This window comes from Bombus pascuorum, chromosome 16 (assembly GCF_905332965.1).
Source record: "Bombus pascuorum chromosome 16, iyBomPasc1.1, whole genome shotgun sequence".
NCBI classification, from domain to species: Eukaryota; Metazoa; Arthropoda; class Insecta; order Hymenoptera; family Apidae; genus Bombus; species Bombus pascuorum.
The window spans coordinates 4,799,835-4,822,812 of NC_083503.1; the positions used below are offsets into that span (position 1 = coordinate 4,799,835).

General features: G+C 38.4%; 1 protein-coding gene across 1 annotated transcript; it reads left to right on the forward strand.

Moving 5' to 3' along the window:
* The first annotated feature begins 369 nt into the window (after positions 1–369).
* On the forward strand, positions 370–11,817 carry LOC132915331 (uncharacterized). The gene is made up of 7 exons (XM_060975134.1): positions 370–1,381; positions 1,516–4,644; positions 6,477–6,561; positions 7,419–7,621; positions 9,665–9,882; positions 10,229–11,214; positions 11,286–11,817. The coding sequence occupies exons 1-7, from the start codon at positions 370–372 to the stop codon at positions 11,815–11,817; spliced, it is 6,165 nt and encodes a 2,054-aa protein (XP_060831117.1).
* Positions 11,818–22,978: the final 11,161 nt, after the last annotated feature.

The window sequence follows — 22,978 nt, forward strand, 5'->3', positions numbered from 1 at the left end:
GCAACTTTCAACGTTCCACTACGGTGAAACTAGACGAGAGGACTACGGTCAGCGCAGAGCAAGCCTACGAATAAGATTCGGAATCTAGAACCAACCAGAGAGGAAACATCCCAGAGACTCCTCAACGGCCATAGCTACTACGGTAAGCTGGAAATCTAGATTCATTTGTACATTACCGTACGAGAAAATCAAGTTTCTCAAGCGTTTCGAGCGTTTCGAGCTCAAATAAATAGTTCAGACTCAGTGAATTTAATTAGAATCATGTCTACATCGCGAAAAGACGAAACCGAGACCGTTTCCGCAACCGAAGTTACGGACAATTCGATTCGTGCCACACTCGACGCGATATTGAAACAAAACGCACTTATTATGCAACGTCTGGAAGAAGCGGACAATGAAAAAAAAAAACTTGCAGCGGACGTAGAATTATTGGGAAAACATATGTCTAAAATAAATTCAGGACGTGACGCTACTACCGAATTAGACTCCTATGTTACGATAGATGAAATTAGTACCAGCAGTACTCAGATAAACCGACCACCTGTTCACCCCAACATCGAACAACCCGAGGTGGAAGAAAGAGGCTATTTTCCGCCCGCTTCTCCCACTCTACGAGCTAAGGATGCAATACGCTACATCCCAACGCTCAACGGAGATGATGATGTAGGAGTTGAAGACTTCATCAAAGAAGTGAGAAGTATGAAGGATCGCTGTATGGAGCAGGATCTGTTGCTAAAAGCAATAAAAGTGGAAAAAATCGTGGGAAAAGCAGCCCAAAGTATTCGCAACATTCCTATTGAGTGTTACAGTGATCTGTGCGACGCACTGAGAAATAACTTAGCAGCACAAGTGACTTCGGATGAGTACCAAGAACAATTACGAGAGTTGAGACAGGGGCGCGAGGAATCAGTGCAAAGTTTTAATATTCGGTTTAGAAGAATACTCAACCGTTTGCTGTACGCAGTAACCAATGAGTACCCACAACCACTGACGCGTAAAATTATGACCGAAGAAATCACGAAGAAGACTGTTCGTGTGTACCTAAGGGGACTCAAACCCGAAATAGGACGGATATTACTCGGTTATCCACTGTCCAACATCGCCGAAGCCGAAAAGAGAGCCTCCGAGATCGAGCGATACTTCAGGGAAGATCGAAATCGACAACCAAGACCAATGGAACAATCAAGACCAATGGAACGATCACGATTCCCCGAACAGCAACAACCGACGACCAATTATCCTAAACCAGCCATAAGGAAACCAATTACGACACCTTATCCGACGCCAAGGAACTTCCAGCAAACCGAACGAATGCCACTCGCCCAAAGGACTCAAATGAAATGTTTGAAGTGTAACCGAATCGGACACTTCTCTAGCCAATGTAAAAATTTTCAAACACCCAGCCAACACCCGAGACCACCGGCAGTCCACAATCTCGAGACACACAAGGAGGAAACAAAGGAACCAATAGACCAGATCTTCGAATTAACGCCACAACAGGAAGACTACCCACAGTGGTTCTACGATCCGACGGACGACGACATGAACTCCTCGTTGACAGCGGAGCAGGAATTAATGTGCTCAAAAGACGATGTGTATTACGACCAACAATAGTGAAAGAACAAAAATTCTCGATGGGACATTCTAAGTTTAGGACTAATGAACACGCGTTAATAAAACTATTCGGTAAGGTCATAGAATTCTTCGTGGTAGACGATAACTTTCCGATTATAGAGGACGGCATACTCGGTGTGCCGGCGCTATCTAAATTTAAATACGAACTTTCAAACCAACAGCTCAAACTGGACGATAACATTCTCCTGTTGCAACAGGAAAACAACGTACCCCCTAAACAAGCATTGTCAAAAATGGTCTATCTGGAAGGAAAACCGACGAGGATATGCTTTATCAATGGTGGTAAGTACCCAACCAGAATAACTAATCTCATTGAAAATTCAAATACATACGGTCAAGTCTCCACATTTAAAGATCTAGTCAGACTCTCGCATATAGAGAAAACTCTCCGTGAACCAATCGAAAAGATATTGCTGTTTTACCTCGACGTATTTAACCTAGAAACCGAACTTTTACCGTGCACTAACCTTGCTAAACACAGAATAACGCTAAAGGAAAACAAAGTCATTAACACAAAATCTTACCGACCACCCGAATGCCACAAAGAGGAAATCAAACGACAAACGGACGAAATGCTACGAAAGAACATAATAGAACCATCTGACTCCCCTTACAATTCACCAGTCTGGGTAGTACCAAAAAAGGCAGACGCCTCAGGGAAACAGAAATGGCGAATTGTAATAGACTTTAGGAAAATAAACGAACTAACTGACCAAGACGCATACCCATTACCCGACATAGACGACATACTATCCCAACTAGGCAACGCAAAATTCTTCTCGGCCCTCGATCTATCCTCTGGATTCCACCAAATCCCAATGGACACAGACTCTAAAAAATACACAGCATTCTCAACGCCACAAGGACATTACCATTACAATAGAATGCCATTTGGTTTAAAAAACGCACCTGCCACATTCCAACGGATGATGGACACCGCTTTAAGAGGACTCGTAAATAAACATTGCTTTGTTTACTTGGATGATATCATAATATTCGGACAGTCAATCGAGGAACACAATAACAATCTCGCGATAGTATTGCAACGTTTACGCGAAGTCGGACTCAAGATACAGCCTGATAAATGCGAATTCCTTAAACCCGAACTGGAATATCTCGGGCATTTGGTAACCGCCGAAGGTGTAAAACCAAATCCCAAGAAATTAGAAGCCGTTAGTAATTTCAGACAGCCACGCAATCCCACAGACATCAAAAGTTTCTTAGGACTAGCGGGTTATTACCGCAAGTTCATCAAAAATTTTTCCAAAATCGCGAAACCATTGACCGAACTTACGAAAAAGGACGCACCATTTCATTGGACAGATAAAACCCAAGAAGCATTCCAAACACTAAAAGACAAACTTTGCTCATCACCCGTGTTAAAATTCCCAGATTTTACAAAACAATTCATAGTAACGACTGACGCTAGTAACGAAGGTTTAGGTGCTATCTTATCACAAGACGGACACCCCTGTTGTTACATCTCACGAACTTTGAACCCACCCGAACAGAATTATTCCACAACCGAAAAAGAACTCTTGGCAATCGTATGGGCCGTGAAACGCCTCCGACAATATCTGTTAGGCCGGAAATTCCTTATTCGAACCGATCACCAAGCGCTAAAATGGCTACAAAATTGCAAAGACCCCTCGTCACGCCTGATGAGGTGGAGACTAAAACTAGAGGAATACGAATACGATATAGAGTACACTAAAGGAAAAGATAATACCGCAGCCGACGCACTATCTAGGATACATGTTTTAACTAGACGAAACAGAAATTTGAACATAGAACTCGAAAAAAAATATCACGATTGGAAAAAATCTACCGACGCGTTACCCAAAATTCTCAAAATGCCTCCGAACCATAAATCTTTCTATCAATTATACAAGACAGAGCTAGGGAATTACGACGAAACTAAATGGTTGAACAAGTTAAACGAGATTATCCATGCAAACGAAAAGATAGGTATAGGCGACGACAGTTTCACAGAAACAGAAAAGAACGCGATCAAACAAATTTTATTATTCCTGAACGACACCGTGAGAGAATTAAATTTCGCGTGGGAACCAATTAAAACATACCGCGACGAGGAAATAGAGGAACTATTGAAGGAAAATCACGACTTAGTAGGACACCCCGGCATACAAAAAACATACGACCGCATTCGTGAACGGCACCGAGTACCAGATTTGATGAAACGCGTACAACAACACGTAGAATCATGCGACACCTGCCAAATATCTAAAACCACGCGCATCAGACCGCGCGAAGAACCCTGTATCACTGACACACCCCTCGAACCGAACGATAAAATTGCTATGGATTTACTAGGGCCATTGAAAAAGACAAAGAAAGGCAATCAGTACATTTTGTCCATACATGACGAACTGACAAAATATTTAATACTCGTGCCACTAAAGACTCAACAAACGGAGACAATTTGGAACGCACTCTTGAACCACTACATTTATATCTTTTCCGCTCCAAAGAAAATACTAACCGACCGCGGACAGAATTTTATATCTAGTTTAATGCAACAGTACGAAGACGCGTTTAAAATTAAACACATCAAAACGACATCCTTCCACCCACAGAGTAACGGATCTTTAGAACGAACACACGCAGTAGTAACGGACATGTTGAAATCTATACAGCGAAATTCAGATGAAGAATGGGACGATCAGCTTAATTTTGTATGCCTCGCATACAATACCATGATACATGATTCCACTGGTTACACGCCATTCGAACTCACATTCGGACACCAAGCCAATCTCCCTTCCACAATATCCAAGAATCCCCAACGCACATACGCAGACGAAGTCACGTTCCGTAAAAAGGAATGGGACTCCAGACTCCAACGCGCGCGTAAAACATTAATTAAAAGCAAACAGCGATATCAGCGCGATCAGAAACGAAAAATCATAAAGCCGCAATCAGTATTCAAAGAAGGAGACTCCGTATTAATACATAACGACCATAAAAGACACAAACTCGATGTGGAATGGTTGGGACCGTACACGATTGATAAAGTATGTACCCCATACTATTTAATTCAAGAAAAAAAAATACATGGGAATCGTTTAAAACCCTACTTTCCAGGTCGACACTTCTCTTTGCCAGAATAACCATTTATGTATCAATCTAACCTTTTCTTTTCGCCGAAATGAAATCTTAGTTAACAGTTCCACCAACACCCAACACCTGTACCTCAACCAATACATGCCACCCCCAAAGAGAAGAGGAATCAGCTGCAATTTCAAATCACATCGAGTGCGATTTCACAAAGGGCCTCCTGAAGAAAACTTGAGGGACCAAGTTCAATCTAAGGAGGGGGGAATGTCACGTACCAACTTTCCTTTTGCCATGTGGTACGCCAGATGTGACGGTCCTTGTAAAATTCCACGTAGTCCGGACGCCAAGACCTATCCATTGTTCTAGTAACTCGCAGCAGGCCTAAGAAGACGACATAAACCGAATCTGTTCAGTTTCAGTTTTCTTCACTTAAACATTTTCGGTTTACAGATGGTCCTTATGTTTGTTGCACTCGACTCTTACCTAATACGGAGAAAGCGGGTGCCTGGCAAGATAAAACTTTTCCCATAAACAAGGATGCCCACGAGCCATATCTAGCTCTCCTTGTCTTTACTACCTAATTCATTTACCAATGGGCATCGCGGATCGTTACCCTCACTTTTCCACCAAAAAGTGTGGACAACGAATCCGCGTTCTGAGTTCCAAAGGGAACACCCACACCGAGCTTTCTTCTTTGATGGTACGAGACCGTTCAAACAGTTCTATTTCTAATTTCAATCCGGTTCTATTTCTAATTCCAATTCAGTCACAATATTGACCTTTGTAATAAAACTCTGAGTCTAAAAGAATAAAGATTATACTAAAAAATCAACAGTCGTGTAATTACTTAAAAATTACGTGACATCCGCTTCCTTAGCAGCGCGTCTTGAAGAGTTATCCTTTGCCGAGGAACGAATCCTGCTCGTCAGCAAGTTAATCGTCATTAAGTTGGATTGGGGACACGGTGGCAGCATAGGGTTTACATGTGACAGAGGATAACGATGCTGGTGTCGCGCAATTTTAAGTGATAACCGAAAGATTCAGTAGAAAACTGCCTTTATTGGTCAGAGTTATGTTTTTATTACAAAAAGATCACAAGAAGAACTGTCGCAGACCCATCTCGTACCATCAAGGAGGAAAGCTCGGTGTGGGTGTGCCTTTTTAAACTAAGAACACGAATTCGTCGTTCATACTTTTCGGTAGGAAAGTGAGGGTAACGATCCGCGATGACCATTGGTTAATAAATGAAACTATGAAAACAAAGAAATCCAGATGTGGCTCATGGACATCCTTGTTCATGCGAAAAGCCTGCTATTTCGCTAGGCATCCGCTTTCTCCGTAATTGGTAAGAGCGTGCAAAAAAACATAAGGACCATCCGTAAACCGAAAATACTTATGTGAATGGAAATGAAACTAAACAGATTCGGTTTATGGTATTTCCTTAGGTTTGTTGCGGGTCAGTGTAACAATGTGTAGGTCTTGGCGGCCAGACCGTGAGGAATCTCGCAAGGACCATCGCGTTTGGCATAACACGTGGCAACCAGAACTCGATCCGCGACACTGGTGTCTATATCCAAGCGGTGTCGGTAGGAGGATCGGCCGATATGGCCAGAAATGTGAACAAAGGTAAGATCGTCGCGCCATTCTTTACCGGGGCTGCATTAATTCGGAGAAATTTATTGGCCGCAGGCAATCGCATCGTAGCGATAAACGGGCAGAATTTATTGCATTTGCGGTATGAAGATGCTCTGAAAATGCTGCAGTGCTGGTCCTCTCTCAAGCTACTTCCCGTAAAAACGCGACCTCCAGGAAGAATCACGAACAACCTGCGGAAAATAACTATTTGAAGTGAGTATAAAGATGTTCCTTTCCTTGAATCCTAGTATCTTTTCTAGTTGTTTTTTAATTAAACTTAATTTTAATATTAACTAAGTGAGCGAGCAATTGCTACTGAAATGAAAATAAGTTTTCTTGTTTCCGCTTAAGAACTTTCAGTCAAAGAGGTTGATTCTTTCATTGCGACTGGGTGATGTAGAACTGTATATTGTAAATGAATCAAGTGAAGTAATCAAGTGAAACATCCCAATACTCTGTTTCGTTATGCACTTAATTTTAACGAGAATGGAAGCAAAATTTTGGGTCTGTACTTAATAGTTTTAAACATACACGGGATATTACAAACGGAGTGTTGATTATTCTTGGTATGTAGGTTATCCTTGAAATTTGAAAATCTCTAGATGTCATGCTCCAAACTCTGGAAAATTATTACAGCATATGATATAACAGAGAATGTAATGCTGTACGCGTTGGAATTTATCAACCGACAACATTTTGTCTTTTGTGGAAAATATGAACGAGGATAGTCGGGAAAATTAAAAAAGAAATTAAACGTATTATTTTGTACAAACAGAAACTGAAAATGGTAAAGTTTTACAAAGTATACTTATTTATCGTTATATTCATATAATGAAATATATAATAATGATGCAAATGTGTATATATTTGAAAAATATGTATTAAGACAAATATTAATCAATTATTTATCTTTTAATAGGTACATATTGATATAAGAGTTGATTAAATTAGTAAGTTGGAGATGGCGAGAAACTCAATGTATACGATATAATGGCTTTCAGTGTCTGATTGAAAAGTGTGATTATTGATTTTCCAAGCAAACTTTATAAGTACGTTTTCATCGATTTCAGTGACATCAGATTCGACGTGTCCTCGGAAGCAGATACGTCGAGCATGACAAACAAATGGCTCGTTCAAAGGACCACCGACATTGCATCTGTTCAAAACACCTCGAGTGCGTACAGCAGTGGCGTATCGAGTGCAATGGGTAATCACAATGCAAACAGCCTATACATGGCCGATCTTGTCGATAATGGTGCACTTAAGTCCGCAGGTATGCTGCTCAGTATAGAGGACTTCGACGTCAGCAGGACGATTCGCAAAGTTTTTATTTAATCGTCGATAAAGCAAGTTAGTACTTACTCTATAAACCCATTTTTATCTAACAGGTATGCTACTTTTGTTACTGTGCACTTAATGGGTACTTAGTTGCAACGAAACAATTTATATGCATATTGATTTTCGTATGTTGTTCAGATACGTGCTATGCCGATAGTTTTACTTGAGAATACTATTAAAATAACAAATTATATATTATCACAAATTACATAATACAGTGTAAAATGTAATTTATGAAACTCTTGCCTTCTAAATTATAAAAGATAAAGAATTGTAAAGTAGAGGATAAATAAATACTTTCGAGACCAATTTATTTTTACATATTGTTACATAAATTCGTAAACATATATTTTAAATGTATAATTTATTATCTACAAGAAAAAAACATTATTTATTATGTATATCTGTAATCAATACTTCATCGATGTAACATAAAAATGCCATTCGAATTAAAATGGAGGGATTGAAATTTTCCAAAAGAAATATTAAATACTAAACAGTATTTAATTTCCTTTTACGTAGTCTTGCATACTGAAAATTTAAAAGGAATTTGTAATTTTCTTCAATCGTTCGCTTGGTCTTTAAATTTCGATTCTCAAACCAAGCTAGTGGGCGCTTATACTTGCAAAATCGTATAGCAAACACCATTAAGGCCATTACGTCCATTATGTAGAACGTGGCTGCATCCACCACGTAACTTAATCGAATTGTTTTTATCCATTTAACGGACGAAAGCCGTGCTCACAGTTCGAGGCGGCACTATTTGCTGCTTTTTTTCTATTTGCGCCTTTAATACGAACCATCACGTCAGTTCTGTCCTTTAGTTATCAAAGGAAACCCGAAGTTCATATTAGGCAGTAGTCTTTTATCAATAAAATTGTAATAATTTGCAACTTTGTTCAGTTTACTCCACGTGGCTCATCGAATACATTTTAATTCAATTTTTGAAGATTATCTACAACATGAAGTTCAATTTCATCCGTTCAAATTTCTGAATGCTTTAAATAAAAAGAATGTTTCGATAAGGAGAATATCTTACGAAGATATATGTCATACAAATTTAATTTTGAATCTACATCCGATCTATACATTTAAACTTGATGCTTTCTACGTACAAACAAAAATTAGAATTTAATGCCGAAAAGAAAAATGTATTTTATAAAAGGACTAGAATAATTAACAGATATATAAATCTACTGACATATCGACGATGAAAAAGCTTTCTTCCCAAAAGTGAACGCAGTATCTGGCTAGCTCTGTCACATCCGGATTTGAGATCGATTTTAGAATTTCGCCTGTCGTCTTATTAGGGTCTTCTTTCATTCAATAGGAAACTTAAACTTGGCAGCATTAGTGAATCACTGTTATTCGCGGTAGAGAGAGAGGAGGGGTAAAGGATGCTCTGTCATTTATAGGGAATCACCTTTAGTATCCCTCGGATGGTCTAACACCGTAATTAGTCACGCGTTTCCGTACTCCATAATTTCTGTCTAAATATTTTATATCTTGTTTGTGCTTCGACCAATCTCTATCATGTGCAAATGCGAATCCCACGAATCATTACCATAAACTCTCTTTTGTTCTCAAACTGACACGTCGTCTCTGTATTATAGTATATATCAAGTGAACAATTGACCTTATCTTTGATAAGTTTGGCAAATTCTGCGACGAAATCAAAGCTTCAGACTGATAGAAGTGACCATACACGTCAGTGAGGAACGATAGAGCCGAGCGTCATTGAAATTTACCAGTGTCATGCACACCAACGTTCGATCAATCGTTGTTCCAGGTACAGAATCTATTAGCAGTACACCGTCAGTCCCACCGAGACGAAAGAAGCGCAAAGCGAAGCTCGTCGCGATTGCAAAATCTCCGAAAGGAACGTCACCGACTCGTCTCAGAAAACCAGACAAAAGGTGTTTGGCGCCACCGCCTTCGCCGCGAGGAGTCTGAAAGATCAAATCTCACTTCGCCATAGATCAGGGAGAAGAAAGGACGTCGAACTCGCAGACAGTAGGCGACGCGGAAGAAACGCTAAATAGTCTAAGTTCTACGGGGAAAACTTCTCAGCCGTGGTCTTTGCAGCTCGAGGATGCTGACTCGATACGGATTGAGAAAGCGAGTAAAGATGAAAACGAAAAAGGCGACAGGTGCGGTTCAAGTAGTGAGACAAAGTCGCCGCAAAAACGTCCGTTTGTATGCAAGACTTTCGCTAGGAAAGAAACCAACAAGTACCCGCCGCTGTTCTTCATTTTGCACGATTTTCAAAATGTGATGTTCAACACGATGCAGCGTGAAGACGATTTCAATGATGAGCCTTCTGCGAATTTCGACAGCTCCTTTCACGATTCCTTTCGCAACTCCCTTCGCAATTCCTTTCGCGAATTCTTCGCAAAATCGTTAGACGACGAGGAGAGTGTCTTGTGTTTCCGCGTGACTACCACGAACCTTCCATTCGAAAAATGTTTGGACACATGGACCACTAAGTTTATCGATCGTTTGGTCGAAAATTTCAACGTACCGCGTCGTTTTATTTTCGAAGATTACGTCGATAGAAGTAACAATAGTGGTAATTCCAAACGATAGTGGTAATTCCAATGATTCGACCGGTGCTTCGATCGGGCACGATTCGCAAGACGAGTCCCTTTGTTCCGAGGAAAAACTAATAGTCGCGGACGTCAGCGAAGCGGAGTCGAGTTTAATCAAGTTGAAAGGGGAATGCTGTTCTGTGTTGGGTGAGGTTAGAGACGATTGTTCGGAAAGACCGCCCGAGGACAACGGTTTTGCGCGGCCTTCAAATAACTGCACTGCTTTAAATAACGTGAAAGATAATAAAAAATATCACGATGAAAAGGATTTGACGAGTGGAGCTTCTGAAAATGAAAACAACAATGTAAAACGCGAAGAAATCATTTCTGTCGGTACTAATGCGACTGCGAATAACTTTAATTGGATATTGGAGTTAATAAGAAATGAGGTAAACGTCAATTTTGTTCAGGAACATTCGATAATTGGTAGAGACAAATATCTAAGGACTGAAATTAATGAAGAACAATCGACAATAAACGAGACAAAAGTCTTTGATCAACAAATAATAAAAAGCAAAGTAGAGAATAACGGTTTGAAAAAACATTTATTATCAAATAGAACAGAGACTGATATTAGGGATGAAGTGTCGTCAGCTGAAGAGGATATGGTAGTTGACAGACAGCAATTACAAATGAATTCAGTCGATAAATCCGCGGGGGAGTACAGAAGAAAGATTTTCGTAAACGAATCGCTTCAAAATATAATAAATCCTTGTGATTTCACGTCGAATGATTTTGCGAACGGCAGTGAAGATTCTGATGTGCAAGACGATAATTTGGACACTGGCGATATTTCATTAGGTGAGAGCGAGAGAAATTTCAAGGGCTTAATTACTACAGATGATACGAGACAGGAGACGAAGGATATTCCAGTTAGCCAAAGTACTAAAAAATCACAAGATAGTTTTATAGGTAACGAATCACTGGAAAAAAAGCAGAAGTATCACTAACCCGATTTAATTTAATTATTTAATTCAACGAAACTCTTTTCTAATAAATATGTTGTCCGAGGATACAGATATGGAAGAGCTGTGAAATTATTGCTGTTCACCCAAAATCACTAGCGAAGAGCGAAGTACCGATTTCGAAAGACGAAGAAGGAAAAACATTGTCGAACCGGTTAAGCGAGTCGATAAAAATGGATTCAGAGATGCAGAAAATTTTACAGGAGTCTAAAGCGCCGTTGGAAAGGGTAGAAACCATTTTACCAAAGCCGACAACGGCCAAGAAGATTGCCGAAATGAGTAAGAAAACCACCGGTGAGGCGAAGTGCGATGTATTGAACGAGTTGCTCTCTAATCTTAGTAACATTAAATTGAAACCGGTGAACGACGAGAAGGGAAATGCCGCTGAAAGTCATCCGCGAGTAAAAACTTCTTCTCGGCAAGAGAACGATAAGGAGAGAATCGAATCTATGTCAGATAGCCGTACAGAGAGTTTGAAAAATTCCCAAAATCATAGAGCTGCGCAAAAGACTAACCGAAAAAATGATAAAAGACAAAGAAGCAAAGCTCAATTACAACCGAGTACATCCCCCAACTAACCGTTTTAAATGTCTTCGAAGACTTTAAAAAAGGTATTCTCCAAGCGTTAAAAGAACAAAAACAACTTGATGAAATAGAAAATACATTATCATCGTACGAAGATAACGACGCAGTTACCGACCGTGGCTATACCTGCCGACTGTGGGTTCGGTTACCGACCGCGACCGTGCTTACAGACTGTAGCTAAAAAACTGAACCAGGCGAAAAGAAGCATGACGGACTAAAATACAATATACGTCTACGGGTGCTGTGGTGGGGGACCCCAGTACCAACGCAGCAGCGGGTAATCAAGCGGACACCGCCGCGTCGACATCCCGCGACCACGGCCGTTCGAGGGTGTACCCACGGGCCACCGGGCCACCGGGCGCGTTTCTACGCCCGGCGAGGCGGGAAACAACGAAATGGAGGTGGAAACGAGGAGCCCACAAAGAACTAGAGACAGGTCGGTGGGCGTTTTCCTCGCACCGGCCATGGTAGGCGATGCCACGTCGCTAGCAGCAGGAGGATTCCGAACGCGAACGAGGTCCCACGACGAAGAGTCGGTTACTTCACTCATGTCGCGCATATTACTGGTCTCGACGGTGACCAAAGGGAGGAAGAGGAGACTGGTGTCGCTGACCCCGGACATCTCCGAAGAAAAACTGGCAATGGAAGTCAGGACGAGCTCGGCAGCGGACGTCAGCGCCGAAGGCACACGGCAGGACGCAGGGATAATGCGGGTTGCAACGACATCGTCCAACCTAAAAGGTACCTATGTGAAGGCGCTAAAGGACGCGGCGTGTTACATAAACACCGCGTGGCAAAATCAAGCGTTGAAGAGAGTGGGGCCAGCGCAAAACAGCGGCAACGCAGCGACGAGGCTCACGGACACCAGGATGACCGCGCTGGAAAAAGAGAACGCAGCTCTTCGACAGGAGCTATCGCGAAGAACTGCCGATGCCCACGGTGTAGCGGTTAGGCCTCACAGTCTGGCCGCCCTCCGCGCGAGGGCGAGAGCGTGAGCGCGCGTCTCGATGCCCTGGAAAGGAGGATCGAGGAGATCGGACCTTCCATAATAAGGGCGATCGAAGAGTGCTTTGGGGGCCGTCAATTAAATAACCCCGAAACGCGGAAGAGAGTGCCGGAGCACTCCGCCACAAGTCGCTCCACCACTGTCGCCGAGAAACAGCCAACGCCACCCCCGAGGAAACAAGAGGAGGAAGAATGGAAAGTGGCGGCTTCCAAAGGGGCGCGACGGAAGGAGGCCAAGGAAGAGGATGGCAACCGACGCCGGGGAAACGGCGAGAAAAGGGGGAAGGGCTGCGGCTCCACCACCCACGGAACGGCAGCAAAGGCAACAACCCCAGGAAAGGACGACGGGAGTGCCCGTTGTTCGAGTAGTAGTAGAGAGATATAGGACAATATATTTCGATAAAGCTTTATACAAACGTATAGACTTCAAAAAGAGGAAATTTGATGTTTCCCGAAATTCTGATTATTCTGCATAATTAGAGCAAATGACATCTATTTCTTTAAAAAATGTTAAACATCGATACAGATTTTAAAAAAGGAATTTTAATATAATATATTTTAAATTATAGAATGTGTATTCTAATTTGCTTTATGTCGTAAATCCGTGAATTTCTTTATCTCTCTCGGTTTCATAAAATGATCATGGAGAATTCGTCTATCGTATATTCAATACTGGTTATTTCACTGAAATATTATTGTACAACGATGTATTTGTTGAAAGTGATAAATGAAACGAAAAATTACGTAACGAAGTGAAATGATTCAACGAAGACTATAAAAGGCGATAAACGATACAATTGCCCTCGCTACACAGTCGATGTACGGCTTAATTACATCATACCGCGCACCATATCGACTCATGTAATTTTATTAGAAATGCATCAATCAACCGCAGACACCGCCTTGTTAAAATTAAAAGTAAAGAGTAATCCAAAAATCTCAATGCTTTGAGGTAATGTTCGCTGTGTTTATTGTACAAGTTTGCACGGTTATATTTGCAAGAAATACTTTAAATAATCGCTTATGAATCTTCGCCAAAGGGTTAAGGTAGAAATAAAAAATATAGAAACTTTAGAAATGTTACGTTCAGAAATGAAATCTAAATTTTATGTATTTACATATTTATATTTATTATATATATAATAAGTATATAATAATAATAATGCATATATATCTGCAGATATCTGTTCTTTTAATGTTTTCAATCTTATTTTATTTGAGAAGAACAGCTATTCTTGCTAATTATGATATTACGTTGTAGAATATAAAAAATTACATTAATTCAAAATATTTTTATAAATCATAACAAAATGAAACATGTACCACGAAATAAAAATAATTTTATGAATATATACGTGTTCATATTTCACAGTATGCATATAATATTTCAATGTATATTATTTATTCCATTATAAATTAAATAGCCAGAGTAATTATACTACACGATCTTTTTCAAAAAAATAAAGACAAAGTTTTTACGTTACAGTGTTACAATACGTACATTGCTTATATATGTAATTATATATTTAAGTCGAGAATAAATATTCCGAATAACTAATTTAGCTTCATTCTGATTGCGTGTGTAAATAATTGCAATGATTAATGATAACGTACAAAGAATTGCAATTTAAAATTCCTGATAAGATACAAATCTTCAGCAAAACTTTAACGTGCAGAATTAATTAGCAATCGTTATTTACGCGATGCGTTCTTACAAGATATATGCCAGCTAGTATAATTTTGTAACATGTCAGATTGGTTAATAAAATAATCAGTCTTAGCAAAACTAGGGTATCCCACTCCTTCTCTGACGTCAGATCGCAGTCTTTAAGTGTTACAAACGTGGATGTCCAGTAATAATCTTTCATTAATTATTCATTGAAGACCGATGGTTCTGTCGTTAATGCGAATGAAAATCTACGATTACATGGGATATTGAAGGATCGTAGAGAAAGGAGCATTTTCGAACAAAGTGAAATTGAAAAAGTAAATTAAGAAGTTTTTGATAGACCGCAATTACTAGAACTTTTCTTGTATATTACACTTTAATTTTATTCCATTTTAACTTTGTTGCACTTTATTGCGCTTAATTTATGGCAGAATATTCCGATCAATACTTTGTATTTCAGTTGATACCGTTATTTCCCGATGCAAATACAATAAAAGATATTACGGTGTTCTTAGCACGCCTTCCTTTATTTGAAATCTTTGACTTAGCTTGTACTGTTTATTCGTTTCAATAATAACTCCTAGTTCCTCTCTTTCCTGTTACATCCTTTCATACCAGGTATTCTGGTAGTACAAACTAAACATGAAAAAGAATCATGCCCTATTGCTAGAACATTGTCCAATTTAATTTTATTTAAATATTGTTTAATGCAAGTATAAGCAACACTTTTTAACATATAAATATTCTTTTCCTTAGTCCTTCTAGCGAATAAAAATAAGAAAGTTAATGTGACTCCTTTTTAAAGCATATTCAATGTAATATACAGTAGTTGTAATACAATGAGAAAAGTAACTAATAAAAATAATTAAGTGACTAATACTTGATCGATACTACACTTATATATATTTAGAAATTTTCTTATATTAAATTAAGATAATATTGTGTAATGACCAGTTAAAATAATTAAAGACTAAAGCTTAAAAAAGGAGTAGCCTGTGAGAAACGTGAAAGAAATGAGCTTTTCGTTCCATTTTTGCAGCCATTATATATGTTCTCGTTATTCACGAGAATTTAAGGTCGATAAATTTGAATAAAATTACACGAAGTATCGTTGAATATTTTGAAGTTACAGCTCCGTAGACTTAAAAAGTTTCACATGTGAAATATGTTAAAGAACCTTCGTATTTCTATTCAAGAAGATTTGAAGGAGGTCGTAAAATTTGTTCTTTTGGCAAAGTGAACGTCAAAGAGTTAGATAAAAGCGATTAAATAAACGAGTTGACACTTACTTGGAATACAATATCAAGCTATTAAACTATACTTCAAAGTTTAAACTTTATTACGATTACGTGATAATTAATTCCATTAAAATACATTTAAAAATTAGAATAAATCAATGACAAGAAACAATACCAAATTAAAAACTTATGGAGCTATAAAGCACAATCATGAAAAATAACATTGAATTTCGATATATTTGCAACGATAAGTTTACAAGCAGCATATTATACGATATGTATGTGTCGTGTATGTTGACAAAGTGGTGGAAGTCTGCCGTTGTATATCTTTTGTCGTCTGAAATGTGTAGTTTGGGGTTAGGTATGTTTTATTTTGATTATCTCGTTATACGCATTTGAAATGATTATTATCTAGTAACTATATTGACAGATAAGGAGATTTTGATTTACAATTTAAAACAAAGAAGAATATAATGTGGAACACTTGTTCAAACGTTTGCTTTTCTAACCAATTCTTTTAAATTTTAATTCATATAATACATATTAATACCATGACGTTAAATAATATTGGATTTATTTTATTTAAGTCTTCTGATATAAAATCTTTCAACGAGGTTCCTGTATAGAAAAATGAAAATATTCAATGTTAGAATGACATAACTGTAATTTCTCCTCTTAGGACATTCTGTTTAAAAATAATTTTTACTCCTTGCAACTATTTACCGACACTAGTTATAACCAATGGACATCGCGGATCGTTACCCTCACTTTTCCACCGAAAGATGGGAATAACGAATCCGCGTTCTTAGTTCAGAAGGGCACACCCTCACCGAGTTTTCCTCCATAATAGCAGTAGAGCGGAGAGTCAGTCGCGATCTTGGTATTCCACGCGCGAACACTGTCAACCCTCGGGTCAATCATTGTACTTCCCGACGATCTCAAAATATTTTCTGTATATGTTCTGAGTGTTGTAATTTTGGTGAATATACTTATGTTATATAACTGTAGACTCCAGTTGTATCCATCCACAAACACCCTTATTATCCCGAAAGAAATATGGGGATCGCCCTGATCGCGGTGTTGATTCGTATAATCGTAACGGGAATTTACGACTCCCGTTGACGCGCCTCAACGCGATCGCGTTTCCCCGCGACTGGACGAAAATACATGGTCCTTCGAGCCGGATCACGTGCCAGTAAAAAGTGCTCCTAACAATGACCACACAGTGCAACGTGATAACACCGCCATTCAACAACACGCGTGGACGTCGGAAAGCAGCAACGTAAGTAACTTTAATTTCAACTACGTCGCTAATCATGCCAACCACGGCAAAGAGCAATCTCCTAAGAAGAAAACGCGACAAAACATTCGAAGTTGCCCTCAAGTATCTAAGGAAGAGTATTGACAATTATGAGCAGTCCACCGCACCACAAATCTTGTATTTGAGCACGTATCAATTCCAGCTTCAGAATGCGTGGAAACGATTTCTATCCTTCCAAAACGAGTTAGATGATCTCGACGACGAGGACCTCGCGCAGGAAGCGGAGGCCTTGAAAAATCACAGTGATCTGAACGCGCGACTCAAAATCCTCGCGGATAAAAAGCAATTATCAACCTGTCTGACGCCATCGAATCACGAATCAGAAACCAAGTCAGAACTGACCGCCGTCAAACTGCCAGCCATCCAGTTGTCCACCTTCGACGGCACTATCGAAGAATGGAAGTCCTTTTACGATACATTTGTGTCCATCATCGATCGAGATGAGAACCTGACACCGGTGCAGAAATACCACTACCTCGTAGTTTGGATCGCCGCTGTCCCCGTCATCGCCGAAAAATATCCAGTTGAAGTTCATGACTTAGGAAGTGTCGTTGAATACCTCGGCCCAGGAAGTGTCGTGGAACACCTTGGATCAGGAAGTGTCATGGTTGTACTGGCTTGGCGCGTGGGCTTTTCTTCTTCTCGTTAGTGCCGAGTCTCTTGACCACCCTATTATTCGGGGAAGACGAAATAATTCCGGTGCCGTCGTGGGCTTTTCCGCTGGGATGTTGGGTATGATAGTAGTTATAACTATTTATTTTTAGGTAATTTTTATCGGTGAAGTGTTGTTGTTTTAAGAAGAATTCTAGTTTGTATTTGTGCTGAGCTAGATCGTTGGCATCCCAACGAGCTATCTGTAATGGTTTTATTTTACGTCGCAGTGTAGTTTGCTCACAAGGAGTGTAAGCAGTGATAGCAAGCTTTTAAATTGCTCTGATTGTTATTCGATTAATTTTTCGAGCCTATCAAGGTTATTCGTGCTTTGTGGACTGGGAACTGGAACTGGAATATTTTGGAAATGTTCATTATGGATTATCGGTCTGCTTTGTACTTCTTGAACTACCTGTGCGTAGGAGATTGAAGGAATAGATAGTTTTTGTGGGCTGGGTGTTGGAATCATGAGGTCCTTTACTCTAGATTTGGGGTACTTGTTGCTGTATAAGGTCTTGCAGGCTGAGCAGCTTTTGTAGTTCGCTTGGGGGGTCTCCTTGACAGTGGATATATTTCGCAGGAGTTTTTGTTGATTTAGTGCATTGATCTGTAGAATGAGAACCTACACATTTGACGCAGCAGTAATTGCGGTTGCAATATTTTTGCGTGTGACCGTATCTCTGGTACCTTTTACACTGAACTATCTCTTTTTTTGTAATAGGTGGTTCGAATTTTATTACCGAATTCATTAATCGGTTGATATTATATATTTCTTTGTTGTTCGGCTTTTGCTTTAAATCAACAAAGAATAACGATAGTGGGCTTTTTGTGATTTTGTGTCTTATACTACTGATATTGGTAACTTCATGACCAAGATTTTGGAGTTCGTATTTCAGTTTGTCTAAGTTAGCAGAGTGCTGAATGTTGCGTAGTACCACTCGAAAGGGTCTTTCTTGTTTTAGTTAATAAGTGTTAATAAGTTAGCGTTCAGGGTTTTTAGCAGCTTTGTTAGTTTTCTATAGGAGTCTGGATTAGTCGGCAGAATTTTAACCTGACCGTTTTTAATTTTTAGTTGATGATCTTCTTTGTTGATGTCTTTCTCGATGGACTTGATCATTGTTTGAATATCGATGACGTCATCGATGAAGATTGGTGGGGGAGGAGAAGTTTTTTGCTTTTGTTGGCTTGGTGATGTTTCTATTACATCCATAGAATCGTGTGTGGATTCTAGTAGTTCGAATCTGTTATAAGTGGAGATATTTATACTTTTGTTGGATAAGTCTAGCTTGCGTTTTTTGTTGTCATTTGTATGATTTGGAAGGTGGGACAGTTTGTCCTTTCGCCACGGATGAGGGAGAATAAAGCGGTTATAGCTTTGTCCGAGTGAGCTAGTTCGAGATGTTTGGGCCATCCTCGAGCTAGTTAATTCAAATTGAAATAACTAGTCGAGAGGCTATGATTCGGATTGGAGATACGAAGAGTCTGATTATCCACTATTAAGTTTAGAGCGTTTGTTTTATTTTGGTTTCACTTCACTTTCGACGAAGGGTCGTCACTTGTATTGTGAACTGCACTAGGCACTAGACACACACGTGTTCACGCTTCGGTAGTCGACGGCTGAATTGGATTGAAGCATTAGATTGAACTAGAATCAAACATACTATAAACTTTTATAATCCAAGTTACAGTACAACGCCAAAATAATTTACTTAAAATTCTGTATGAGAATTGAATTGTGAATGGTCTATACCAAATAAAAAAAAGAAAAAAAAGAACACTTTTACTCTCTGTTCCTCTTTCTCATCCTCTTTTACTCGCATTATTCTTTTCTACGTTTGCCACGTTCGACACTTCATTGTCATTGACTTCAGGAACAGAACCGTTTCTACTTCTATTTTACTCTCTAATTGCAGAATTTAGGTCACGAATTTATTGCAATTATTGCGGATTTCTGGCATGTGATTTGTTTACTTAATAAATGATTAGAGAAAGGAATTATAGACGCTGTATGTATTTATATTAAAAAGCTGGAAGAATGCGGGCAACACCATAGTTGACGTTACTTGAAATTCAAGGTTTAGTCCAGTGTACGGCATTGAATTCTGGGTAATTATCATTACATTACATTACATTGGAACATTAAATATTATGTAATCTGGTCCGAATTGTTATTCTGTGATAGTGCCGTTATTAATCTTTCCCAAGTTTCATTAGTCATTACTTTCAAATTACTTTATCAGGAAATGTCCTATCACGCGTCGGTTCATATACAGGATGTTCGGCAATGTTCTTTAATTATTGATAGTGAGAAATCGGTCGAAATATCCCAGTAAGCGGTCTGTGTTGCGATTCTCAACTACTAGGTGGCAATCAGTCAGGTTGCAACTGATTGATTGATACCGCGAAACGTGAACGCTATTACGCTCAAGGTGGAGGTAAAAAGTAAAAGATGACGAGTAATGTTATGTGTAATCGATTTATTTGCACTATATAATCTAACACGAAGAATATGACGCTCGGATGAAAACTGTTTTATGGCTTCTTGATATATCGTTCGATTTGGAATCGCTCTGCACTCTCTTGCTCAAGCTAACCTACTTTCGTTCCTGTAAGGAGAGTTGCCTCCGCACAAGGATATTTCTTGTTCAGGATTTTCGTTTTATTTTGGTTCCAAGAACTACTGCTTAAATTTTGTTACACTCTTAACCGAACAGTCTATAGATCTGTTAGAAATTTGGTATTAAAAATACCAAGTCATTAGGTTATTAATATCATGTACTGATGTAACATCGTAATCAGCTTGTATCAAAAAAACTTGTTTGCCGCATCACAGAGCATCTTCAGCAATCGTCTTCGAAAAAAGATTAAGGGCTGTAGATAGTTTTTGTCTATTTAAGTCAGAGGTTAACAGCTATTGAGTAATTTCAAAAGTGACCTTCAAATCTCTATTACGATTCATAGCGAGAGCGTTTTCACTACAGTCCTTTGTAATGTGTTTTCCATGTAGAGAAAAAGGATGATCAAAAAAATGAAGCCCATCATTAAAAGCAAAAACTATATAATTTTGGTGAGAGGAATACGTGAAATTGAATTCAGTTCATTTGAAACTTTATTATCAGTCGGTCTAAATCGCAGGTAAATGCAATGGCAATGTATCAATGCTTCGTACAATTAAAATATGACGTTGTTTACTCCATCCTTAACGAGAGATTTGTCGCAATGAAAGAAATGTAGCGGCATATGAGTCAGAGGACGATGCGGATCGAGAGCGACTCATGTTGTTATTTTGCCTCGGGACATTGATCTTGACGTACAATATCGCCGCTACGTGCAACCGTCGACCGAAGTCGAATTTAAACTTTTCGGTACTCCTCTGATCAGTATACATAAACGAACACGATCTTTCGGACAGTTAGAATCGAGCGAACATAAGCATTACCTAGCGTACGAGCATTCTTATAGCGAGTATATCGAATGACTTTGAGCGAACGGTAAGTGACTCTGTATTCTATATTTAAAAATACTTTTAAATACATTTGACAGTACAAGTATCAGTTCGTCTCGTTATTGTATAAACCAACACGTAAAGTCCACCACAGAAAATAATTAGCTTTTAATCGTCTAATAGACTTCTTAGAATACCAAGTCTTGTTCGTTCTTTTTGTTATATTTTAAAAATACCTTATACAATCAGTCTTGGATGCATTTGTAATCATGATCCTTTTTTTCTCATGAGAAATAAAATGTTGAATAGAATGCATTGGTGGCACTATTATCACAAACTTAGTTAGTTTTCAGATTTCTACACGAAATATTAGTAGACTTCTACGTCATAAATGTAAACTGCAATGTAATTAATAAAATATAAAATATAATACATGTATTAATATAAAGATAATCTAACATTATCTACATGATATATGTATGTGCAAGTTAATGATATAAATATCTGTATCACCATTTTCATTACTAACATCTATGAATTATAGTTACCTATTGATATGTATTTAATTATCATTTATTAAGTAAGCTAATATACTTCAAAATATATATATGTTCGGTATTATATTAATCACAAAAATGTAAGGAGCACATTGGTAAAAATTTCATGTATCATAAATCAAAAATAAGAAAGTTTGATTTTTGAGTTAAAGATCTCAGCTTATCGCGGGTTTTTAATTAATATTTGCCGAACGTTACGACTTTCAGTCCTTGTTTCTTTTTGTTTCCTATATCTCGGAAACTAAAGTCGAGCGATATATTTATAAGAATATGTTTTTCATGATAAGTTATACAACATATTTAAATTTTATCGAAATCGAACGCTTAGCCTCGTTTACGCATAACTATCTTTAATGTATGTATTATGTAACAAAATCAGAATTTAATCCCATTACCAGAAAATTGTTGATTTAGTACAGATTTCCTAAAGCAATACTACTAAACTTCTACGTTATAAATCTTATATTACGTCTAACGTCATCTACATGATATATGTTGTTGATACATATGCATTTTAATGATTTACATATGCATATAAGTCTTATTTATTACTTTTAGATGTTAATGAGAAAATGAAACAAAAAGATGTCTGGGACAGACATTTATCCTATATTTGCGAATACATTATAGTACAAGCATTCAACATTTGTAACATAATTATTATGCAGTATGTAGTAAAGTGAAGTATGAAAATTGTTGCCCAGTTGATCTCATGTTTCCAATTTTATTAAACTGTAGATAAAAATGGATTATACTATTTGTAGGATAACTTATGACATCGCTGGCAAATTTAAGAACGTCTACTTCTTGTTTCATGTGTACAGGTAATTCTTCATTTTATATATTCCATTGTTTCCTACAATTTAACCATAAGATTGATTAAATTTTTTTTTGTCGGCGACCATTTTCGTTAAAACTTCTTAAATTTTATTTCTTTTCATTATTTTAGACAATTTAATGATTATTGTCGAAGGTCCAAAACTATGTGAAGAAATGCACAAATACGAAGTTATAAGCAAAAACTAAACACTATATATTGAAAGTTAGCGCCTTAATGTAGCATTCTATTGATGCCGATTACGTGTAGTTAGGATCACGGTCATGTAAATAGTTCTTGATACGCATATACCGAAAGCATAGAAGAAGTGGTCCGAAAGTTGAGTTGTAATAAAGGAAGACAAAAAGGGCATTCTATGTATGCGTTGCATGTTATGAATGTCACAGACGGAGACATTGGTACTTTATTCGTCTCCGCCAGCCTCGTAAAA